At 37.2% G+C, this 19,298-nt stretch overlaps 1 protein-coding gene across 1 annotated transcript; it reads right to left on the bottom strand.

Moving 5' to 3' along the window:
- Positions 1-1,375: 1,375 nt before the first annotated feature.
- Positions 1,376-15,347, bottom strand: LOC128206123 (NAD(P)H-dependent FMN reductase PA1204-like). The gene is made up of 4 exons (XM_052908390.1): positions 14,937-15,347; positions 4,759-4,863; positions 4,377-4,508; positions 1,376-1,793 (listed from the first exon to the last, which is right to left on the bottom strand). The coding sequence occupies exons 1-4, from the start codon at positions 15,055-15,057 to the stop codon at positions 1,549-1,551; spliced, it is 603 nt and encodes a 200-aa protein (XP_052764350.1). The 5' UTR covers positions 15,058-15,347; the 3' UTR covers positions 1,376-1,548.
- Between the last annotated feature and the right edge of the window lie 3,951 nt (positions 15,348-19,298).

Genomic DNA, 19,298 nt, shown 5'->3' with positions numbered 1-19,298 from the left:
GGGTACAAGAACGGACCAATAGATATATGTGTGATAAAACATTAATGAATTACAAACTAGCGAGTGTATACAATGCCAATGAAATATATGTCATATATTTAGGCTGGGTCTGAAGAAATACGATTTAGGTCATTTTTACTGATATATTTATGTTGTTTCTTTGACCATCATGTTATCTTTAGATTATATTAAAAAACGTTAACTGATTATTTAACTTAAGATTTTTATTTACTGTGTAGACATCGATATATTTTATAGTCCAAAGCAACCACGCTATAAATATTGTTGCAAAACTTTTATATTATGATGTGTTTTTTTTAATAATAGTTTTGCAGTCTTAAGGTAAACTGTAGCGTGCTAGCCGAAAGGAGATTACCCGATGGCGAGGATAAATAAGCTTACTCCCACTTGAGATTACCACAATTTGCATCATGCAATTAACCGTTTGTTTATTTATCGATATTTGATCAAGTGAGTTTCATAAACATGTTAAGTGTCATTTCTCTACATATATTAAAACAGTGTTGAATGTTTTGATAAGTGCATAAACAGTAATACTGTTGTGTATTTGTGTTGTGTATAAAGTGTTTATGATGGATTATCAGTACTCTGTGTGTTCCGAAGTTGTTACTTTTCTCACATCGTTTAAAATGTATGATATAGTGACAACGAATACCACATGTTTTATAATCATAAAATATCATGCCATAATGAAATCTCTTTTAAATGATTTTGTTAAAAATTCTGACGCATATAGAACTATAATATTTAGATGTTTGACAATTTACTGTTATAAAGTAACATTGTTTTCTACAGGGTATTAAATAATTCTTGTGTGTATTTAAGTTGTAATATGATCAACATTTGCTTGATGTATGTAGTAATACCTTGATAGGTACGAATTTATTTGTTTCTTTTTCGGTATTGTTCACATACTTATGTTCATAATATGTGCATAGTTTAAAGATGCACTCTTACTCCCAAATAAGGTTAACCACAATTAATACAATAGTTTAAATATAACAAAAAGGATAAATAATTGTAAAAAGAACAGTGGCTCTTATGAAGAATACCGCGTTTTATTTAAAAGAAAGGTGCAGCAAACACGGTATTTTTAGCTTTTGAGACTATAGTACATCACAGTAAATTTTTTAGCACTTATTATTTAATATGTTTGCGGTTTCAGCAATTAAATACACGGTTACAATTTTGTGCTTAATTTTGTAAGAAGTTTAAGGTTTGTCACTCAGAATGTATGTTTGTTATACATGAATATGTGTTTATTTTGAATAATAGTGCCGTTTTAAGTAGTATACTGTATCATAATCAAAATTTAATATAGATGGACATAAATAAAGACAAATATAACGAAATATTAATGTAAAGAAAACATTGTTTTAATGAAGAAACGAAAAGGATCATAATTTGAACAGTTTAAACCGACGGTCATGATTTGACAACAATTTAAGCAATGTACACAGTTTTTTATTCGAACATTTCTAATGTTGATACAACTCTTCACGGAATGGGTTTCTTAAAATGTCAGATCTACGATGACGCCCAAATCGGTGCAAGGTTATTCTCAGCGTAGGACTTCAGTGCCTTGGCCGCCCAATACACTTGTTTTAACGTTACATAAAGCTCCTCGTTCAATTTATTGTCTTTGGTGTTTCCGCTCGCATCCAGTGTTTCGTGGGCTAGTGGAATGGATGTATTAGTTGGTACAGCCATCATGCCCATACCGCCTGTAAATATCCGAAGCTGAACAGCCGCTCTTGATCCTCCCATTCGTCCTTAAATATAAAAAAAAAGATTTTATAAGATGACGACGACGACGACGACGACGACGACGACGACGATGATGATGATGATGATGATGATGATGATGATGACGATGACGATGACGATGACGACGATAATGATGATGACGGTAAAGATGATATTGATGAAGGTGATGATAGAGGTGATGATGATTGTGACGATGATATTGATGTTGATGATGATGACGATGATGATGATGATGACGATGATGATGATGACGGTAAAGATGATATTGATGAAGGTGATGATAGAGGTGATGATGTGATGATGACGATGATTTGTTAGATAACAAATTAATGAACTTTGTTGGCCACGTGTAGTAATATATTTTAAAAAATTTGGCTCTTAAGTCTGCGTATTTCAGACATATTAGTAAAAAGTGATATTCATTTTCAATCATTCTTTGGTTGCAGTAGATGCATAATTTTTGACATCTAGGTGTATTTACGTATCTACCACGTTCAATTTGTAGATCATGTGATGAAACACTAAATTTTGACATTGCTTTTCTAAATTTTGAATCTTTTACATCATAAAGGTTATTTTCTATCGGAAATGTATGTTTAAAAAGACAATATGTTTCAAGACGTCCTGAGTTATTTATGGATGAATACCAACTTTGGTGATAATTATCTAGTATACGCTGTTTTATAACACTAAAATCGATAAGCATATTAAACTGGTTCTCCCAGAAATAACCAAGCCCGTGTTCATTGAGAATCTGCTGAACTCTGAATGCCCAGTTATTTCCCTTATTGTTAAGTTCAATATTAGTATCGTTTTTTAGCATATTATATGTTTTATATATTAAGAAGTTTTCGTTTAAAGTAATTAATCTTATCCAGTACTTTATAAGTAGTATTTTTCTGTGTATTGACATCGGTATTCGACCAAGTTCACCAAACAGAGCTTGGCGATCGCGTCTCACACCTAATTATTTCCGACAAAATTTCAAGAGCAAAATTTCTACATCCGGTCCCTCATGGTAGCCCCATACTTCTGGCCCATAATTTAGTGTTGGTAAAACAAGCGAGTCGAACAATTCAACCTATAACTAACTGGAAGGTCCAGATTATTGAAAACGACGAATAGATTATGGAGTGAAAACGATGCATGTTGGGCGACTCTTTGTTGAGTGCGATTAAAGTTTCCATTTTTAAAAAGATGTACACCCAAATATTTGAATGAAGAGACAACATCGATCTTAGAGTTATACAAATAGAAGTCATATAACGTATGGCGACCATTTTCAAAAATCATAACTTTTGTTTTATGTACATTAAGACGCAAAGCCCACGTATTTCAGTAGCTTTCGATGTCATCTAACATTGATTGTAAACACCTAGACGTTCTTGAATACTTGATCGTGTTCTTGTTGCTGTTATTGATTATCCACATGCATGTTTGCGCTTTCAAGTGTCATAAACTGTGAGATCTAAGTACCATAGCACCAGGTTAACATACTTGCACTAAAAGATTTTTTACAAAACCACAAATAATTTAAAACAGAGCCATTTTTTTGCAATTAAAAACAGATGTGGATCGTTTCTTTCGTTCACATTGCTTAGAGCCTAAGATATAATTTCATAGCTTTAAAGGGACTCTCATGGTTTTTATAATACGAGGCAAATCATAAGGGGTTAAAAACTTAGATACTGGCGGCTGAAACATTTCAACAAATGTTGATATATGCTCAAATATTGTCTTAGAAGTCAACCAATTTGAAAAGCGTGAGTATGGCGATTCAGCCAAAGGCTCAAGCGTGATTGGTTGATTGACCTTATTACGTGATGCTACCAATGTATTTTAATGTTTTAAATATCCGTCAGCGTAGTCTGAGGCCTTTTGTGGCCGAGTGGATATGGTATCACTTTACCCTTTTGTCTTGATTGTACCGGGTTCGCTCCTCACTTTAGTTTAAATCAATCATTATAACAAATGTTTTCACACGCATTACCGGGAAACCGTATTTTTGGTACCATAACATAAGCGAGCCACTTTAACTTAAATTGTAAGATAACGGTAAGAGCGTGATGGAGTGAACGCTGACGCGCATTTGTTATATCTTAAGGTCGAACAGGGGGAATAAATAAGTATTTAAGCCATAGGAACATATGAGTATTGTATCTGGCAACATGTGAACCAAGTAGCATTACAAAGAACGTTTTTTAGAATTAAAATTGTAAAATTGTAGACACTAACAAATATATTGTTAAAATGAAAATCGTAGAACCTCGGCAATTTTCCTTCGAACAACCTTGGATGTTTAATGGACGGTAAACAATGTCAAACTTTTTTACATTTACATTTTTTTACATTTAACGCTGCAAGCCAAAAGACTTTACTTTTAGGAATCTCAATTATTTATGCAATTGTGCACTTCACTGGTAATGAATTAAAACTTAGTAAAAAAGATATACGTTAAAACAGTACATTTTTTATTACGAACTACTTTTACTAAATGCGGCGACGTACATCCGAGGCTTGTCATAGGGCGGAGATAGCAGAGATTTCCCTATTGTTTAAATGGTATGTAATGATAAAGGCGTTGTTACCCATGGAATAGGTAACAAATCCACACGGTTTCCATGCCACAGTGGGTGGGGGAATGTTGTCCATGAGATTTGTCAGGGCGGGTGGTAGGCTCCAATTGTACTCAGCGCAAACAAACACGAGTGCATCAAGGGCTGATAAAGGATAAAAAATATTATACAAACGAAAATGAAAAAGCTTTTTTTAATCTCTGAAATGTACGTATCACATATGAAAATAACTGCCATTTTCTTTCTAGACTAGTTATTGTTAAACATGCATTAGTGTTGGCAAAAACTTATTTTTCTGATTTATCATGTACCGATATTTCCATATGTTAAATTCTTAGTTTCTATGAATGAAGGCGTAAACTGTAAAATATAAACATTCCAACCAATGACTTGCCTTTGAATCTTTCATTCAGATCCTTTATGTTTTGAGGTACAACCGAAGGGTTGAACATAAAATTCAAGGATTGTTGTGTCAGTGGAAGATCTTCTTTCAACGGATCTGAAGTTGCGAAAGGTGGTTGATTATTGCAATGACAGTCGGGTTGAGTTTTTCAAAAAAGATAGTAAAGTTGCACATGCACATGTAGTTATAATAAACGAGGTTGCAAACACTACTTCAATTCGAAGTTTTAAAATGTATATAAGTATTTCCTCTGTATGTCTAAATGAATACGTACATACACTAACCCACTCTAAAGAATGATAATATAATATCTATACGAGAACATTAAACATTAAGAATACTTAATTAAGACAGAACATCGTACAACATTAAAGGAACTGTACACCAGATTGACACCTAAAAAGGTTTTTTTCTGTAACGAATCTCAGGACAATTATTTATTAAAATGTTTCAATCTTTGACATCATAATTATAAAAAAAAATACCAAAATGTAAAGAAAATCTAGTCGGGCTCGAAATGGGGTCGCCAAAATTGCAGTCTAGTGTTGGGCCCACTGTGCTACGAAGGCCTACCCTCTACGGGTGGTGTTAGTAGTTTATACTCCGGGTCCCGGCGTGAGCACATTGAAGGGTCCCAGAGTGACAGTTCAACCACCGCACACCTATCCTGGGCGGTGAACCAGTACTAGGTGCTTTCACTTCTGCAATGAACTGACAACTTCTGTACATGCCAGGGGCAGTGGTACGGTGCGAATGGTCGTAGAAAGGATTTCATAACCAATCACAACAGAAGTGACCTGGTCCGCCCGGGAATCGAACCCGGGTTGTCAGATTCAAAGTCCAACGCTCTACCGGACTGTGAATCTGACAACCCGGGTTCTACGAAGGGAAAAGTTCAGCTATATACCCTACTTGGTAATATCACGTGATACCATCGACTAGCCAATTACGCATAAGGAATGAATTCTACTAGGTAGACATACATTGTAATCTTTTTTAATGGAAAAAAAACTGCGAAAAATAAATTAAATGTAAACTATGTGGTACTTCAGATAGTAAGTTTTAATGCATTGTACACATCGATATCAAGTTTATGTTAGTTTTCAACAATTTTCTCTTTTTTGGGGCTATTTCATCATACGGAGTACAGCCCCTTTAAGATTTGGACATGTAGGTTAATCATAACACATTTAACGTTTGGTTGGTATAAGTATGAACTACTTTCTTAATGTTATTATAGAGTGGATGAATTTCCGTTTGTCAAATCATGGATTATATATGCCATATCGTTGTTATCAATAAATGACTTTAACAAATTTTATTAAAGAGTTAAAGCATGTTCATAAACCAGCAGAGTACACTAATGACCTTGCTTATAATATTCTAGTCGTGTCCACATTTTTAAATTATTTAGAAACAAACCATTTAAATATATTTAACCCCTTTAATCTTTAAGCAACAAACTTACCATAAATACTTTGTTTTTACAAATACGTTTATATACATTTATATAACAAAGTAAAAGAAATAAAAAAAACAAATGATAATTGATAATTCTTTTACCATTAAATCAGTTGAACGATTTAAATAGCAATGTTGCGACGGCTGTCACGTTAAATAGTGGTATATAACCTCAACCGACAGCTACGAAAATAGTCGCATTATGCCGTAGAGATAGAGCGCGTTTTAGAACCGCCATTTTGTAGAAAAATGGGCTTTTAGCCTAGTTTAGCGTATACTTAGTGTAAAGGTGAATTAAGGCGTGTGATTCATGTATATAGGTTAATGATGTATATATAAAATTACATAAGTGGTGTCAGAACATAAACGAACATACGTTTGGAGGGAAGTTAAAGATCGGGTCATGTGATTTCGCGACCGACGAACTGTATACCGTTAGTGTTTTTGGCGGATTGTGTGCATGAACAGTTGATTGCTAACATGGTAAGTGATTGGAGCAGACCCTTACTGACATTATAGTGCGTTTGTTGGGAGCTGATTCTTGAGATGTAGGACCAATTGAAGACCACAATACCTCAACAGACGAAACAGACCCAACAAGAGAGGTTTGAGTCCCAAATAAGTAAAAGGCCTGATAAATTTAAGATGAGATTTGTAGTTATCTACGTGTATGCCCACATTTAGGGATTAAGCCAGTCTGGCATAAAGGTCCTTGCATATGCACAATGTTTTAGATTTTATCTAAATGCAACATTGAACTGCTAAAAGATAATTCCTTCTTCTACTGTATTTTATGCAGTTTCTGGTTACATAATGCATATGCACAATGTTTTAGATTTTATCTAAATGTAACATTGTATTGTAAACAGAAATTCGTGGTTGAATATTTGATTTGCTTTATGCAGTGCTGTTTCAGCAAAGGCATGTATCAAGACCTTGCACCTGTATTTGGAATGTAGTAGAGTGCTGTTTCAGCAATCTGATAAATGAGAAGGTAGAGCAGGCTGGTTTGGCTGTTTCAGCTACTAGTTGTGGTAAAGTTCCCACATGCAATTACGTCACTAGTATTCTGGTTTCTTTCCTGGTGTTGTGTTATTAAGTTGTGGATATGGCGCTTAAGATTTATACAGCTACTAGGTCAAGGATTCAAGGTCAAGGTCACCATCACACAGGAAGACAAGAAAGCACAAGTCTCACAGGAGACATTATTCAAGCTCTACCTCGGACTCACCGTCCAGGTCGAGGTCGAGACAAAGGTCAAAACATTCTAAAAAGTAGAGCAAGCATCACAAGCGTAGGCATTATTCTTCTTCTTCAGATAGTTCAGCGTCCTCGAGCTCACGATCAAGGTCAAGACGTGCACGGCGGCACCGGTTGTCATCTGTTTCTGATACTGGTTCAGTTCGAGGTGATCATCGAAAATTGCCAAAGAACTTAACGTTCAAGGGTGATACGAAGTGGGCTTCATTTGATCGTCGTTTCAAGAGCATTCGTAGAGCTCTTAAGTGGACGGAAGAGGAAAGTTTCGACAATCTTGCTTGGAGCTTGGAGGGTAGCGCTCTTGACTATTTTACCATCATTACCCGTACCAAGCAGCTGTCTTACAGGCGACTGTTAAAAAAGCTTAAGTACCGTTTCGGTAATAATGAGGTGCCAGATACTCTGCGATCTCAATTTGAACAGGCGTTGCAGGGTGGAAACGAAAGTTTGGAGCTCTGGGCTGATTGGATTTTATCCTTTCATTGAAGCTTTTAGCGACTATCCTGAAAAGCACATGCAAAAGGAAGCAGTCAAACGCTTTTGCCAGGGCTTGAGTGACAAGGAGGCCGGCAAGTATACAGTTTTGAAACATCCAAGCGCAATAGAGCAAGCTCACCAAACAGGTGCAGCAGTTAACATCAAGCCGTACATGTTTTGTACCGGAGTCTAAACCAGACTTTAAATCGGGAAGAACAGATGGTTGCGGCAAGAGCTGTTGGTTCTGTAATCAGGAAGGGCACTTCAAGAAAGACTGGTTAAAATATAAAAAAGTGGTTGAAGAAGAAACAACCTATAGAGAAATATTCAGATCGTTTTTAAACGACAAGGGGACAGGGACCTTGGCCCTGACCCTGGACCCGAAAAAGGAGTAGGCCACATAAAGGAATCTACTATAAACATGGAAAAGCAGAAGGCTTCTGTGGAACGTGTTGAGGTAACACGGGTGTGTGCTGGGTTATCGTCAGTGGTAATGACAATTTGTGACGAACAAGTGACAGCACATTAAGATTCTGGAGCCGAGATAACAATTCTGTCGAAACAAAAAAGGTGAAAGATGCAATAATGCAGATGGCAGATAAAGACTCTGAACTAAAGGGGTTTATAACACAACCTGTCTGAATGCAGATAGGAACCCAGTCATTTAAGGAACGTGTATTCGTGGCGCCAATTAGTGATGATCTGTTAATTTGGCATGATTTATTGCATTATTTGGGCATAAAGGTAGACTGGTCTGCAGAGACATTGGTGTTAAATGGCGAAGTCATTCCGTTAAGAACCCGGTTTAAAGATGATAAGCCAACAATTGCAAGGGTTACAATTTCTAAGAGGGTTGTGGTCCCCCTAATTCAGTAGTGATAGTGGTGTGACGTTAATCAACAGTTTGGGTGATTATGTGGTCGAACGAGTCGAAAATATCGGAATTGAAATCCCTCGCGTTTAACGAGAGGGTGGAACAAAGCCAGTGATGTCTCTTGTCAATGTAGGTGATAAATATTGCACGTTCAAGAGAGGAAAATTTGTAGCTATTGCATATGAAGTGGAGAGTGTCGTGCAAGAGGACGACGGGCAAGACGATGCTGCGATAAAAGATATTGTTTTTAACAATACAAACGTACATGCACCTGTTTCAGGTGAAAATGTTGTGCTTAACAAGGCAAAGAGAGCTTCATCTGTTTCAGATGTGGTAAATGGCCTCACTGGAGGCCACTATGTAAACAACTTAAAGGAATGGCAATATGGCGATATTGAAGATTCAGTAAGACAGGCCAATTGAACAGATTTAACTGTTCCTGAACACTTGCAGGATGTTTTTAACAGATCAAAGGAGACGTTGGACTATAGTCAGCAGATTGGTTTAGCTAACCTACTAAATGAATATAGGGATGTTTCCGCCAAGAGTGAGTTTGATCTAGGTAGTTTACTACCAATGCGCATGCGATAGACACAGGTGACGCAAAGCTTTTAAAGTTACGCATGCGCAAAACTCCAACTTGTTTTTTGTCAACGAGGAAGAGGCGCATCTTAAGAAAATGGTTGATGGAGGAGTGAAGAAAATGGTTGATGGAGGAGTGATACAGCAGTCTGTTTCAGACTGGGCCTCAGCTCTTGTTTTGATCAGAAAGCGTCACGGATCTGTTCGATGGTGCGTTGATTACAGGGCACTGAATAACGTTACAGTGAAAGACACATTTCCGTTACCATTAGTTGAGGACTGTCTTGATACTTTGTCCGGGAGTGTGTGGTTTTCAAAACTGGACGCTAATTCTGCATACTGGCAGGTGAAGATAAGTCAACCGGATCAAAATAAAACTGCATTTCTAACGAAATATGGTCTTTTCGAACATGTTAGAATGGGGTTCGGTTTAACAAATGCACCGGCTACCTTCAGTCGAGTGGTTAATCTCATCTTTATGGGCTTGAATTGGAAGACAGTTTTTGGCATTTTAAGATGATATTCTGGTTTTGGGACACATCTATGAAAACCATCTGCAAAACTTGGCTAAAGCAATGGACAGATTAAAACAGCATGATATGAATTTAAAGCCGAGCAAGTGTTTATTTTTTCATAATCAAGTTCAGTTTTTGGGACGTATTGTGAGCAGGAATGAAATAGGGATGGCAGACAAAGACATCGAGGTAGTGGTCAATTGGCCAGTCCCTAAATCATCAAAAGAAGTTGAGAAATTTTTCGGGTTTGTTAACTACCATCGACAATTTGTACCAGGGCTTGCACAAAAAGCGCAACTACTCTACGGGCTCACAGGAAAGAATAAGTTTGTATGGGAGGAAGAGCAAGCAGAGGCGTTCGAAAAGTTGAAGTTAGCTCTTACCACATCGCCCATACTAGGGCTTCCAAGTAAAGATTGATATTTCATTCTTGATACAGATGCTTCAGACTTTGCAATAGGAGGAGTGTTGAGTCAAGTGCAGGTAAGTGTTGAAAAAGTAATTTCTTATTGTAGCTTTTCGCTAACAACGGAACAAAAGAATTACTGCACTACTAGAAAAGAACTTTTAGCCATTGTCCGTATCACAAGACAATATAGACATTACCTTTTAGGCAGAGTGTTTACGGTGAGAACAGATCACTCCAGCTTAACCTGGTTGCTTCGGTTCAAAGAACCTCAAGGGCAGCTGGCTAGATGAATTGAGGAGTTATCACAGAATCACATGGTGGTGAAACATAGAGCTGGAAGAAAATATCAGAATGCGGATGCATTATCAAGACTTTCGGGGGACAATCTGGTGCTTTGTCCTGAGTATGTGGTTGGTATATCACCATAAAAGTTGCCATGTGGTGGATGCGTCTATTGTACACGTGCAGATGAACGCTGGGGAGAATTTACAAGAACAGTGGAAGATGCTGTTAATCTATCAACCTTGCCATAGATGAAAGGTGTTCAAAAAGACTCTGGGGTTACAATAACAAAGGTTTAGGAAAGGCTAGACAGAGATCAAGAGGTTGGATGTAATTCAAACAGATAAACCGGGATTGGATTCAATTCAAAGGGAGATTGGATCACCGTTGCTATGTATCTTGAAGGGTATACTGGTTCAATTAACCAGGCAGGTTTTACCGGCGGGCCATGTCGGGAAAAGTCTTCAGATGCGTTGCCTCGGGAAGGTTTTACTGGTTTTACTGATCAGGTTTTACCGGCGTAGCTAACCGGGAAGGGACTGATTTGGTAGACCAGGAAGGAATTTCATATCGGGATCTACAGAAAACAGAACTAGCCGAGCTGGAACATTTCATAGGCAATATTGGGTCAATAGATATAGGCAGGTTTGAAGACAGAGGTTCTGGGTTTGATATAATGAATGATCAGGAAAACCTAGAGATAGTTTTCTCCCACCTCAGATAAGTAGATCCATTAACTTAACCATGCAGGAAATTATTATTTGCCCACGGGCGAAGATGAAATGCTCGTATGGAACTTCTTTTAATGGTCATCACATTGTAATTACCTCCCTTGTTGAAGACTGTCGTCTGTAGCGCATCATGGAAACCTTGTCTGGTGGCAATATTTAGAACGCGAGTTAATTATTTCTCGCTTTAAATGTCACCAGAAAACAGTTTTCACGCACCTTTCAAGAAATAATGCTTCACTCTTCTTAGAACTATTTAAAGACCGATCAGACCATTTACATACTCTGAATCACTGCGCGAATATCCATGATAACCACGAATTATTGCATATTCGTACGCAAGTATTTTTACTAAACACAAAAGAGTTCCGGCAAAAAAATACATTTTTACTTAATTTTGTTTAACTGAGGTAGGAGAAAAAGCATCTACAATAGCCGCTCGTGTAAGATAGGTTCATCCCGACCCTCGTGCAGGGTGTTTTGCGGAAACTCGGTAAACCTCGTTTCCGCAAAACACCCTACGCTCGGGTCAGAATGAACCTATCTTACACTCTCGGCCATGGAAGATACTTATAATCTGTTCTTTACAGCTGCCACAGGAATTCTCTAAAGACAATCCAGCATATTGGGTTTTTTCTATAGCTGACCTCAAGGCTGCACAGGAAAAGGTTGATTCTTTTAAAGTAATACTCGATTACATTGCAACTGGTCAGGTACCAAGTGAGGGAGAATTATTCTTGAGGGGCCCGACTGCTAAGCATTTTTGGGTAAACAAAGAACTGTTTGTGCTAAAAGATGGGGTGTTGCTTCGTAAAAGAATAGACACTGGAGATTTGGATCTGGTTTTGCCGGAAAGTTTGAAAGAGCAGGCAATCTTGTGGCACCATGATATACCATCAGCTGGACATCAAGGTGTGGCAAGGACAAAAGCAAAAATAAAGAAAAAGTTCTTCTGGGTTGGTATGAGTGCGGATATCGAACGATACGTACTCTCGTGTGATTTGTGTAGCCGAAATAAGAAAAGGGCTGGTTATGGGAGGGTACCGATGCTTGATGATGGTTGACCAGTTCACCAAGTGGGTGGAAGGTGTGCCATTACCTTCTCAAAAGGCAGAAGTAACTGCTTAAGCAGCTATTGACCAGTTCTTTACCCGCTTCGGGTATCCCTTACAGCTGTTTTCTGATCAGGGGCGAAATTTTGAGAGCAAGCTGTTAACCGCACTGTGCGAGACATTGCAAATCCACAAAGCAAGGACCACTCCATATAGGCCATCTGCTAATGGTCAAGTGGAAAGGTACAACAGGACCTTGATGGATTCAGTGCGCTTTTTTTTTAAACAAATCGCAAAATCAGTGGGACAAGAATGTACAGCAGATAGCTGGTGCGATAAGATCGTCTCTGAACAGAAGCACATGGTTCACACCAAATTATCTGATGTTGGGAAGGGAAGTGAATACTCCAGCACAGCTTATGTTTCCATTGCCACAGAGAAATCAACAAGAGCCCAATGAGTATGTTGCTAATCTTGCGAAAGGCATTCAAGATGCACAAAAGGTGGCAAGAGAAACCCTCAAGACCTCTTTGAAAAGATCAAAACGGGATTATGATCTGAAGATATTGATACGGCCCTACCAGAAAGGTGATATGGTGTATCTTTTGGATACTGCAGTGACCACAGGCAACTGTATAAAACTCTGTTCTCCTTGGAAAGGACCGGCTGTGATTGTAGAGATATTATCAAGCTATCTGTATCGAGTGAAACTCAGGAATGCTGTGTGTGTACTGAACCATGATAGGCTCATTCCATGCACAGACGGTATGGCAGCGGCGTTAGAACCACCGCAGAGTGACTATTGGATGGAAACCTATGCTGCACCTCCTGGGCTTCTTAAGGACATTTTGCCCAAAGCCTATGACGCTCATTTTCATTTGGATAGGCTGTGCCATCGGTTAGGCCTGGGGGGAGACGTCACTGTAGCGCCGTAACTAGCTGATGTGGATACTTCCCACAGAGTGGAGTTGACCGGGGCTTGTGCCAGTTACTGCGATCCTGATGCATGGCCCACAAATAGGAGCTTGAAGGAGTAGCCAACAAATATTGTAGTGGCTATTGGTATTCATCCCAAAAGTGCGAAACATAGGTATGTTCCAGACTGTGATGAGTTCCGAAGACTAGAGGTGCTTAGCAGGAATCCAAGAGTGGGGGCTGTTGGTGAGATTGGCGTGGATCACACAGAGCCGATCCAACATTGGCATCTCTAGCTAGAGTTATTGCAGAGTGTCTTGCCCCTGGTGCAGCCACATCAAGTGCTGGTTTTGCATTGTAGAGGGATGCATGGTGACAATGGGACAGAGGCCTACATGCTACTGTTGAGTTGGGTCAAATCCTATCTGCCTGAGAATCAACAGGTCTATCTTCATTGTTTCAGTGGAAATGCCTATGTTTTGAGAAAATGGTTAGAGGCATTCTCAAGGCTCTACTGTGGATTTACCCTCCTGGTTTCAAGATTCAATGCGGACCAGATAGAAGCACTTAGAGCAGTGCCAAGACATCGCCTTCTGTAAGAGACGGATGCTCCGTATTTTCCGCTAGAAGGGAGGGACTTTTCGTCACCAAGTATCCTAAGATACAAAGCAGAAGCAGTCGCCTTCTTGAGGAAAGAAAATCCATGGATTTGATGTGTCAGGCAGCAATAAATGCGGATGACCTGTTTCAGTGTCCCAAGTAAAGGCGAAGAAGGTCAATGGAGCTGGGAAGCTGTTTCCGCTCAAAGAGGATTGTTAGATTAAATTGAAGTGCATCTTTGGATGTTCGTTTCGACTTATCTTCAATAAAAACTGGGGTCGTTTCGATCCAGGTGAAGGAGGAGACACCAACGTCCAGACCAATCGGTTTCAAGGGGCTATTCCTCAGGCAATTCAATGGACCATTAAAGGTGTTTTAATTACCTATTTGGGTTAAAAGCCCCAAGGTCATGGTCTTAAAATTAAAGTTGGTTTGAACTTAAACTGTGTTTGGGTTAAAGGTCCCAAGGTCAAAGTCTTCAAGTAAAGGTTGATTTAAACTTTGGTTGAGATGTGGCCATAGCTAGAATGTCGGTAATTTTGTTAAAAAGGGGTTACGTCTTAAGTTTGTCAAGGTTTTCCCTCAAGGTCAAGGCTTTTCAAATAAAGTCGGGGGGAGCGTTGTGACGGCTGTCACGGTAAATAGTGGTATGTAACCTCAACCGACAGCGACGAAAATAGTCGCATTATGCCGGAGAGATAGAGCGCGTTTTAGAACCGCCATTTTGTAGATAAATGGGCTTATAGCCTGGTTAAGCGTATACTTAGTGTATAGGTGAATTAAGGCGTGTGATTTATGTATAGAAGTTAATGTTGTATATATAAAATTACATTAGCAATTCCCATACTAAACGTACTGTACGAGGACTCACAAAAAAACTTCCGTACCAAATCATTACACATTAAATGACACAATACAAATATAGTGAGACATTTGAAAAGAAAAACAGAAACTTAATATAACACAGTTCCTTACACAATAAACTATGGCATTTAAGCAATAAAATGTACATACCAAAAACAACAACTTCGTGGTCCTTAAGAATGGCATTTTTCACAAATGTTGTAACCCTTTCTCCTATACGACCTTCTCTGGTGGATGATATTACAACTCCTATTTTCAACTTTCCTGCCATCTCTTTTGCTTTAAACTGTCTGTTTATCTATCAAATATTACGTTCTCGAGAGGAATTCGATAAGATCAAAGCTCTCACCACAGTCGAGCTAATAGAAATGAAATATGTTGTTAATCTACAAGTATACTACATCTACAACAGTTTAAATATGATCCTTTAGTACAAAGTTTTATTCACGAGAGCTATATGCTCTCGTCACAATCGAGCTTATAGAAATGAAATATTTTGTAAACCTACTACACATTAAGTATCATGTTTCAGTACAATCCTGACTCATGCTGTGCATGCGAAGCCGTTGCAAAGTAATTTAACACTAAACGCTTTGTGCTATTATAAACAGAACTACTCTGGCGTATAACAACCTCGCTAGACTACAAGCTGACATTTATCACAAGCTGTTATTGATTAAGAAAATATATTATTATAATTATTATTATTATAATTATTATTATTATTATTATTATTATTATTATTATTATTATTATTATTAATTTTATTATTATTTTAATCATTATTAGTATTATCATTATCATTAATAGTATGATCATTATTTTCATTATTTTTTATTATTATTTTTATTATTATTATTATTATTATAATTATTCTAATTATAATTATTATTATTATTATTATTATTATTATTATTATTATTATTATTATTATTATTATTATTATTATTGATAATATTATTATCATTATTATTATATTCATTGTAATGGATATTATCATCATCATCATCATCATCATCATCATCATCATCATCATCATCATCATAAACAACATCGTCATCATCATCATCATCATCATCATCATCATGAATGAGGAGCTTGATGTAACGTTAACACGTTATATATGTCAGCCTGTGATATATTTCAGACAGTGACATAGTTCAGTCAGTCAGTCTGTGATATCTGTCAGTCTTTATTATATGTCAGACTGTGAAATATGTCAGCCTGTGATATATGTCAGCATATGATATATGTCAGCCTGTGATACATGTCAGCCTGTGATATTTGACAGCCTGTGATATATGTCAGCCTGTGATATATGTTGGCCTGTGATATATGTCAGCCTGTGATACTTATTAGCTTGCAGTCTACAGAGGCCGTAAGGAATCAGAATATTTCTTACATGATAGATAGAATTGAGATGTAAAAGAATAGGAAAACACAGCACAAAAAATTCTGAATACTCTGTGATCAATAAATGAAAGCGTTAATGCTATCCTATACAGACCTTCATAATGCACAAAACATTTGTTATTGTGTTGATTCATTTGGTAAATATGTAAATATGTAATAAAGGAAATTGTATTTTGAAAACATGTTTTGCTTGGAAAAATCAACAAAATTTCAATGAAACTCCTACTCGGTTTGTGTGTGCATTGCTTCAGTAGAGACGACAACAAACATGTATACTCTGCATGTATAATATACGTCAAGGGAAGCAAGTCTTACAAAATAGAATACTAGATGTATTACCGAGTTGTCTGTAGGAAGCAATCATTCTTCAATTTGATCACCCTCACACGGATATGCATGAAATAAATTTATAATAATTACGATGGCTTAGTTGATTAAAACTTCATCCTATTCAACGTTATGCACCATTGCGTACTTAAGCTATGCACGTTATCGTTTAGTAAAGATTTAAAGCCCAAGTGTATATCGATGTAACGTGATTGAACTAAAATCAGAAAGTTAAAAAAATGTTAAAGCAAATGCAAACTTCAGTGTACTTTTGAACAATCTATTTTTAACCTGGTTAATTTGTTTTGTTTTGCAACGTGTTTTTTTTTCAGTTGATTTAAAATCTTAAAAGAAGACGATCTTCAATTTTCATAGATAATTTATATCTATGGCACCATATGGTCGGTGTCGTATTTCTTTCAAATTACATGTCTCCTTTCCAAGCAACACCATGGCTGGATGACAGAGTGTTACTAATAAGATTGGCAGGGAGGCATATCACCTTTCGAAGCAATACCATTGCTGGATGACAGAGTGTTACTAATAAGATTGGCAGGGAGGCATATCACCTTTCGAAGCAATACCATTACTGGATGGCAGATTGATACTAATAAGAAAGGCAAGTCATTGGTTGGAATAAACGGGAGCGAGACAAATCGGCCCCTTACCAAATCGTCCTACTACCAAATCGACCCCTAAGACGTTTCGGCCCTGCCATTTCGTCCCACATAATTTAATTGACTCGAGACGTGTCGGCCCCTTATTGAATTGCAACAGAGACATTTCGGCCCCTTATCATTTTTCCCTTTGCCGTCGGCGTCGGCAGCCCTTTGTAGACATTTACGCCAGAATCATGGCTGAGTAGGACTCTTATGACTCTCATGATGTCACGTGCTAAAGGTGCTTGATACTTGATACAGTTTTTTGAGTGGACTCTGTAAAACAAATATCATTTTATCTCTTGTATATATATTAGGAACATACTAAAGTATATTAGTTTGAAGATGATTTCAAGATTTGTTTGAAGTATAAATTAAAGATTTTTTTACTCGATTTATTCTTATTCTTATTTATTCTGATAAATATTCTCCTGAATACATGTCTATGTTCATATGTTGGTGTTCGAGTAAACATATCTTATTACAACTTCTATAAAAATAAAAATTGAAATTTTATGTTTTTTCTCTTATATTTAAAAATAAAAAATAAAATGAAAATAAAGGCCGAAACGTCTCCGTAATCAGGGGCCAAAACGTCATCTGGATGGGGCCGATTTGGTAAGGGGCCGAAAAGATCACCTTTTCAACTAGGGGCCGATTTGGGAAGAGGCCGATTTGTCTGGTAGCCAAAAAACCATCTTTTCAGATTGCGCCCTCATTTATACAAACTTAGGAAAAATATTGTAACATGTTAAGGAATGAAAACGGATATGATAAATATCATTGATACAAAAAAATAATTTTCTTTCTTTCGCCATCGCTAGTGTATGTTTGACAATAACTAGTCTAGAAAGAAATAGCGATGTTATATTCCAATGTTATTCGTGCATTTCGGAAATTGAAACAAAAATCCTCTTCTATTGTATATATAATGTTTCATCCTCATTCACACTCCTGGATTAGATCATATTTGTATGTGCTGAATTCAACTGGTGCCCACCCTCTCCCTGACAAATCTCATGGACAACATTCCCCACCCACCGTGGCATGGAAACGGTGTGAATTTGTTACCTGTTACATTGGTAACAACTACTTTATCATTATCTACAATTTTAACAATAGGAAATTCTCGTGTTTCCACGCCCCACGACGAGCCGCGGATGTACACCGACGCATTTAGTAAAAGTAGTTCGTAAACTAACTTGAACTTTAGTCTAGTGTTTGAACGTATACTTTCTTATACTACGTTGAAATTGATTCCCAGTGTACTATTGCTTAAATAATTGAGATTCCTAAGAGAAATTTACATTGGCTTAACTGTTAAATTGAAATTAAGACGCGATCTACGTACAGCGTAGTTAGATGTAAAACCAATCTGACATTGCAAACTGTCCATTATACATCCAAGGTTTTTCGAAGGAAAATTGCCGATGTTATCCGATTGTCCTTTAAACTATAGATTTGTTATCGTCTTCAGTTTTAAGCCATTACTCTATGAACGTTCAAGATCTTTAAAATGCGATTTGGTACACATGTTGCCAGATACATAACACATATGTATAGCAAGGTACATACATATGACTTAAATATATAGTTATTGCCCCTTTTCTACCTAACAGCATAAAAAAAGAAAATTGTCAAAAACTAATATAAAATTCACATCGTAGTGCAGAGCCCATTTAATATTGCTTTATGGTGTATCACGTCGCTTACGACATGCGTCTTTCGTAGTTTTAGCTAACTCTTACAAACAATTGAATTCGAAATTTACTTGGGTTGTCTACCTCGTAAATTCCAATAAGTAAATATTTGTAATAGCGTCGGGATATGTAGCTATACTCAAAACAGATTTAAATTTGGAAACCATTATGCACTATTTATACACGGGTAAACACAAATGAGAAAGCAACATAATTGTTGCGTTTAGTATTTTAATTATGTACAATGATGTATTATCGCACTGACAATTCTATGCTTGGTATGAGGAACAACAGAACTTGACGTTTTTTTTTTATCATCTGGTGTCTAGTCCCTTTAAATTAACACATACATACAGTTTGTGCTCCAGATGCCGTAAAAGCTGTGCCCTCGCATAAACAGTGTGTGTCAGGAT

The sequence above is a fragment of the Mya arenaria genome, chromosome 10 (assembly GCF_026914265.1).
Source record: "Mya arenaria isolate MELC-2E11 chromosome 10, ASM2691426v1".
Lineage (NCBI taxonomy): Eukaryota > Metazoa > Mollusca > Bivalvia > Myida > Myidae > Mya > Mya arenaria.
Note: the sequence above shows the minus strand (reverse complement) of the source record. Positions and strands in the feature narration are given on the sequence as shown.

Bases quoted from the DNA above. Each gene is read 5' to 3' on its own strand.
- LOC128206123 (XM_052908390.1), bottom strand. From the start codon at position 15,057: ATGGCAGGAAAGTTGAAAATAGGAGTTGTAATATCATCCACCAGAGAA. The intron at 4,864-14,936 runs GTATGTACATTT...TCGCAACTTCAG, and splicing joins CCACGAAGTTGTTGTTTTTG to ATCCGTTGAAAGAAGATCTT. The intron at 4,509-4,758 runs GCAAGTCATTGG...ATCCTTTATCAG, and splicing joins TCTGAATGAAAGATTCAAAG to CCCTTGATGCACTCGTGTTT.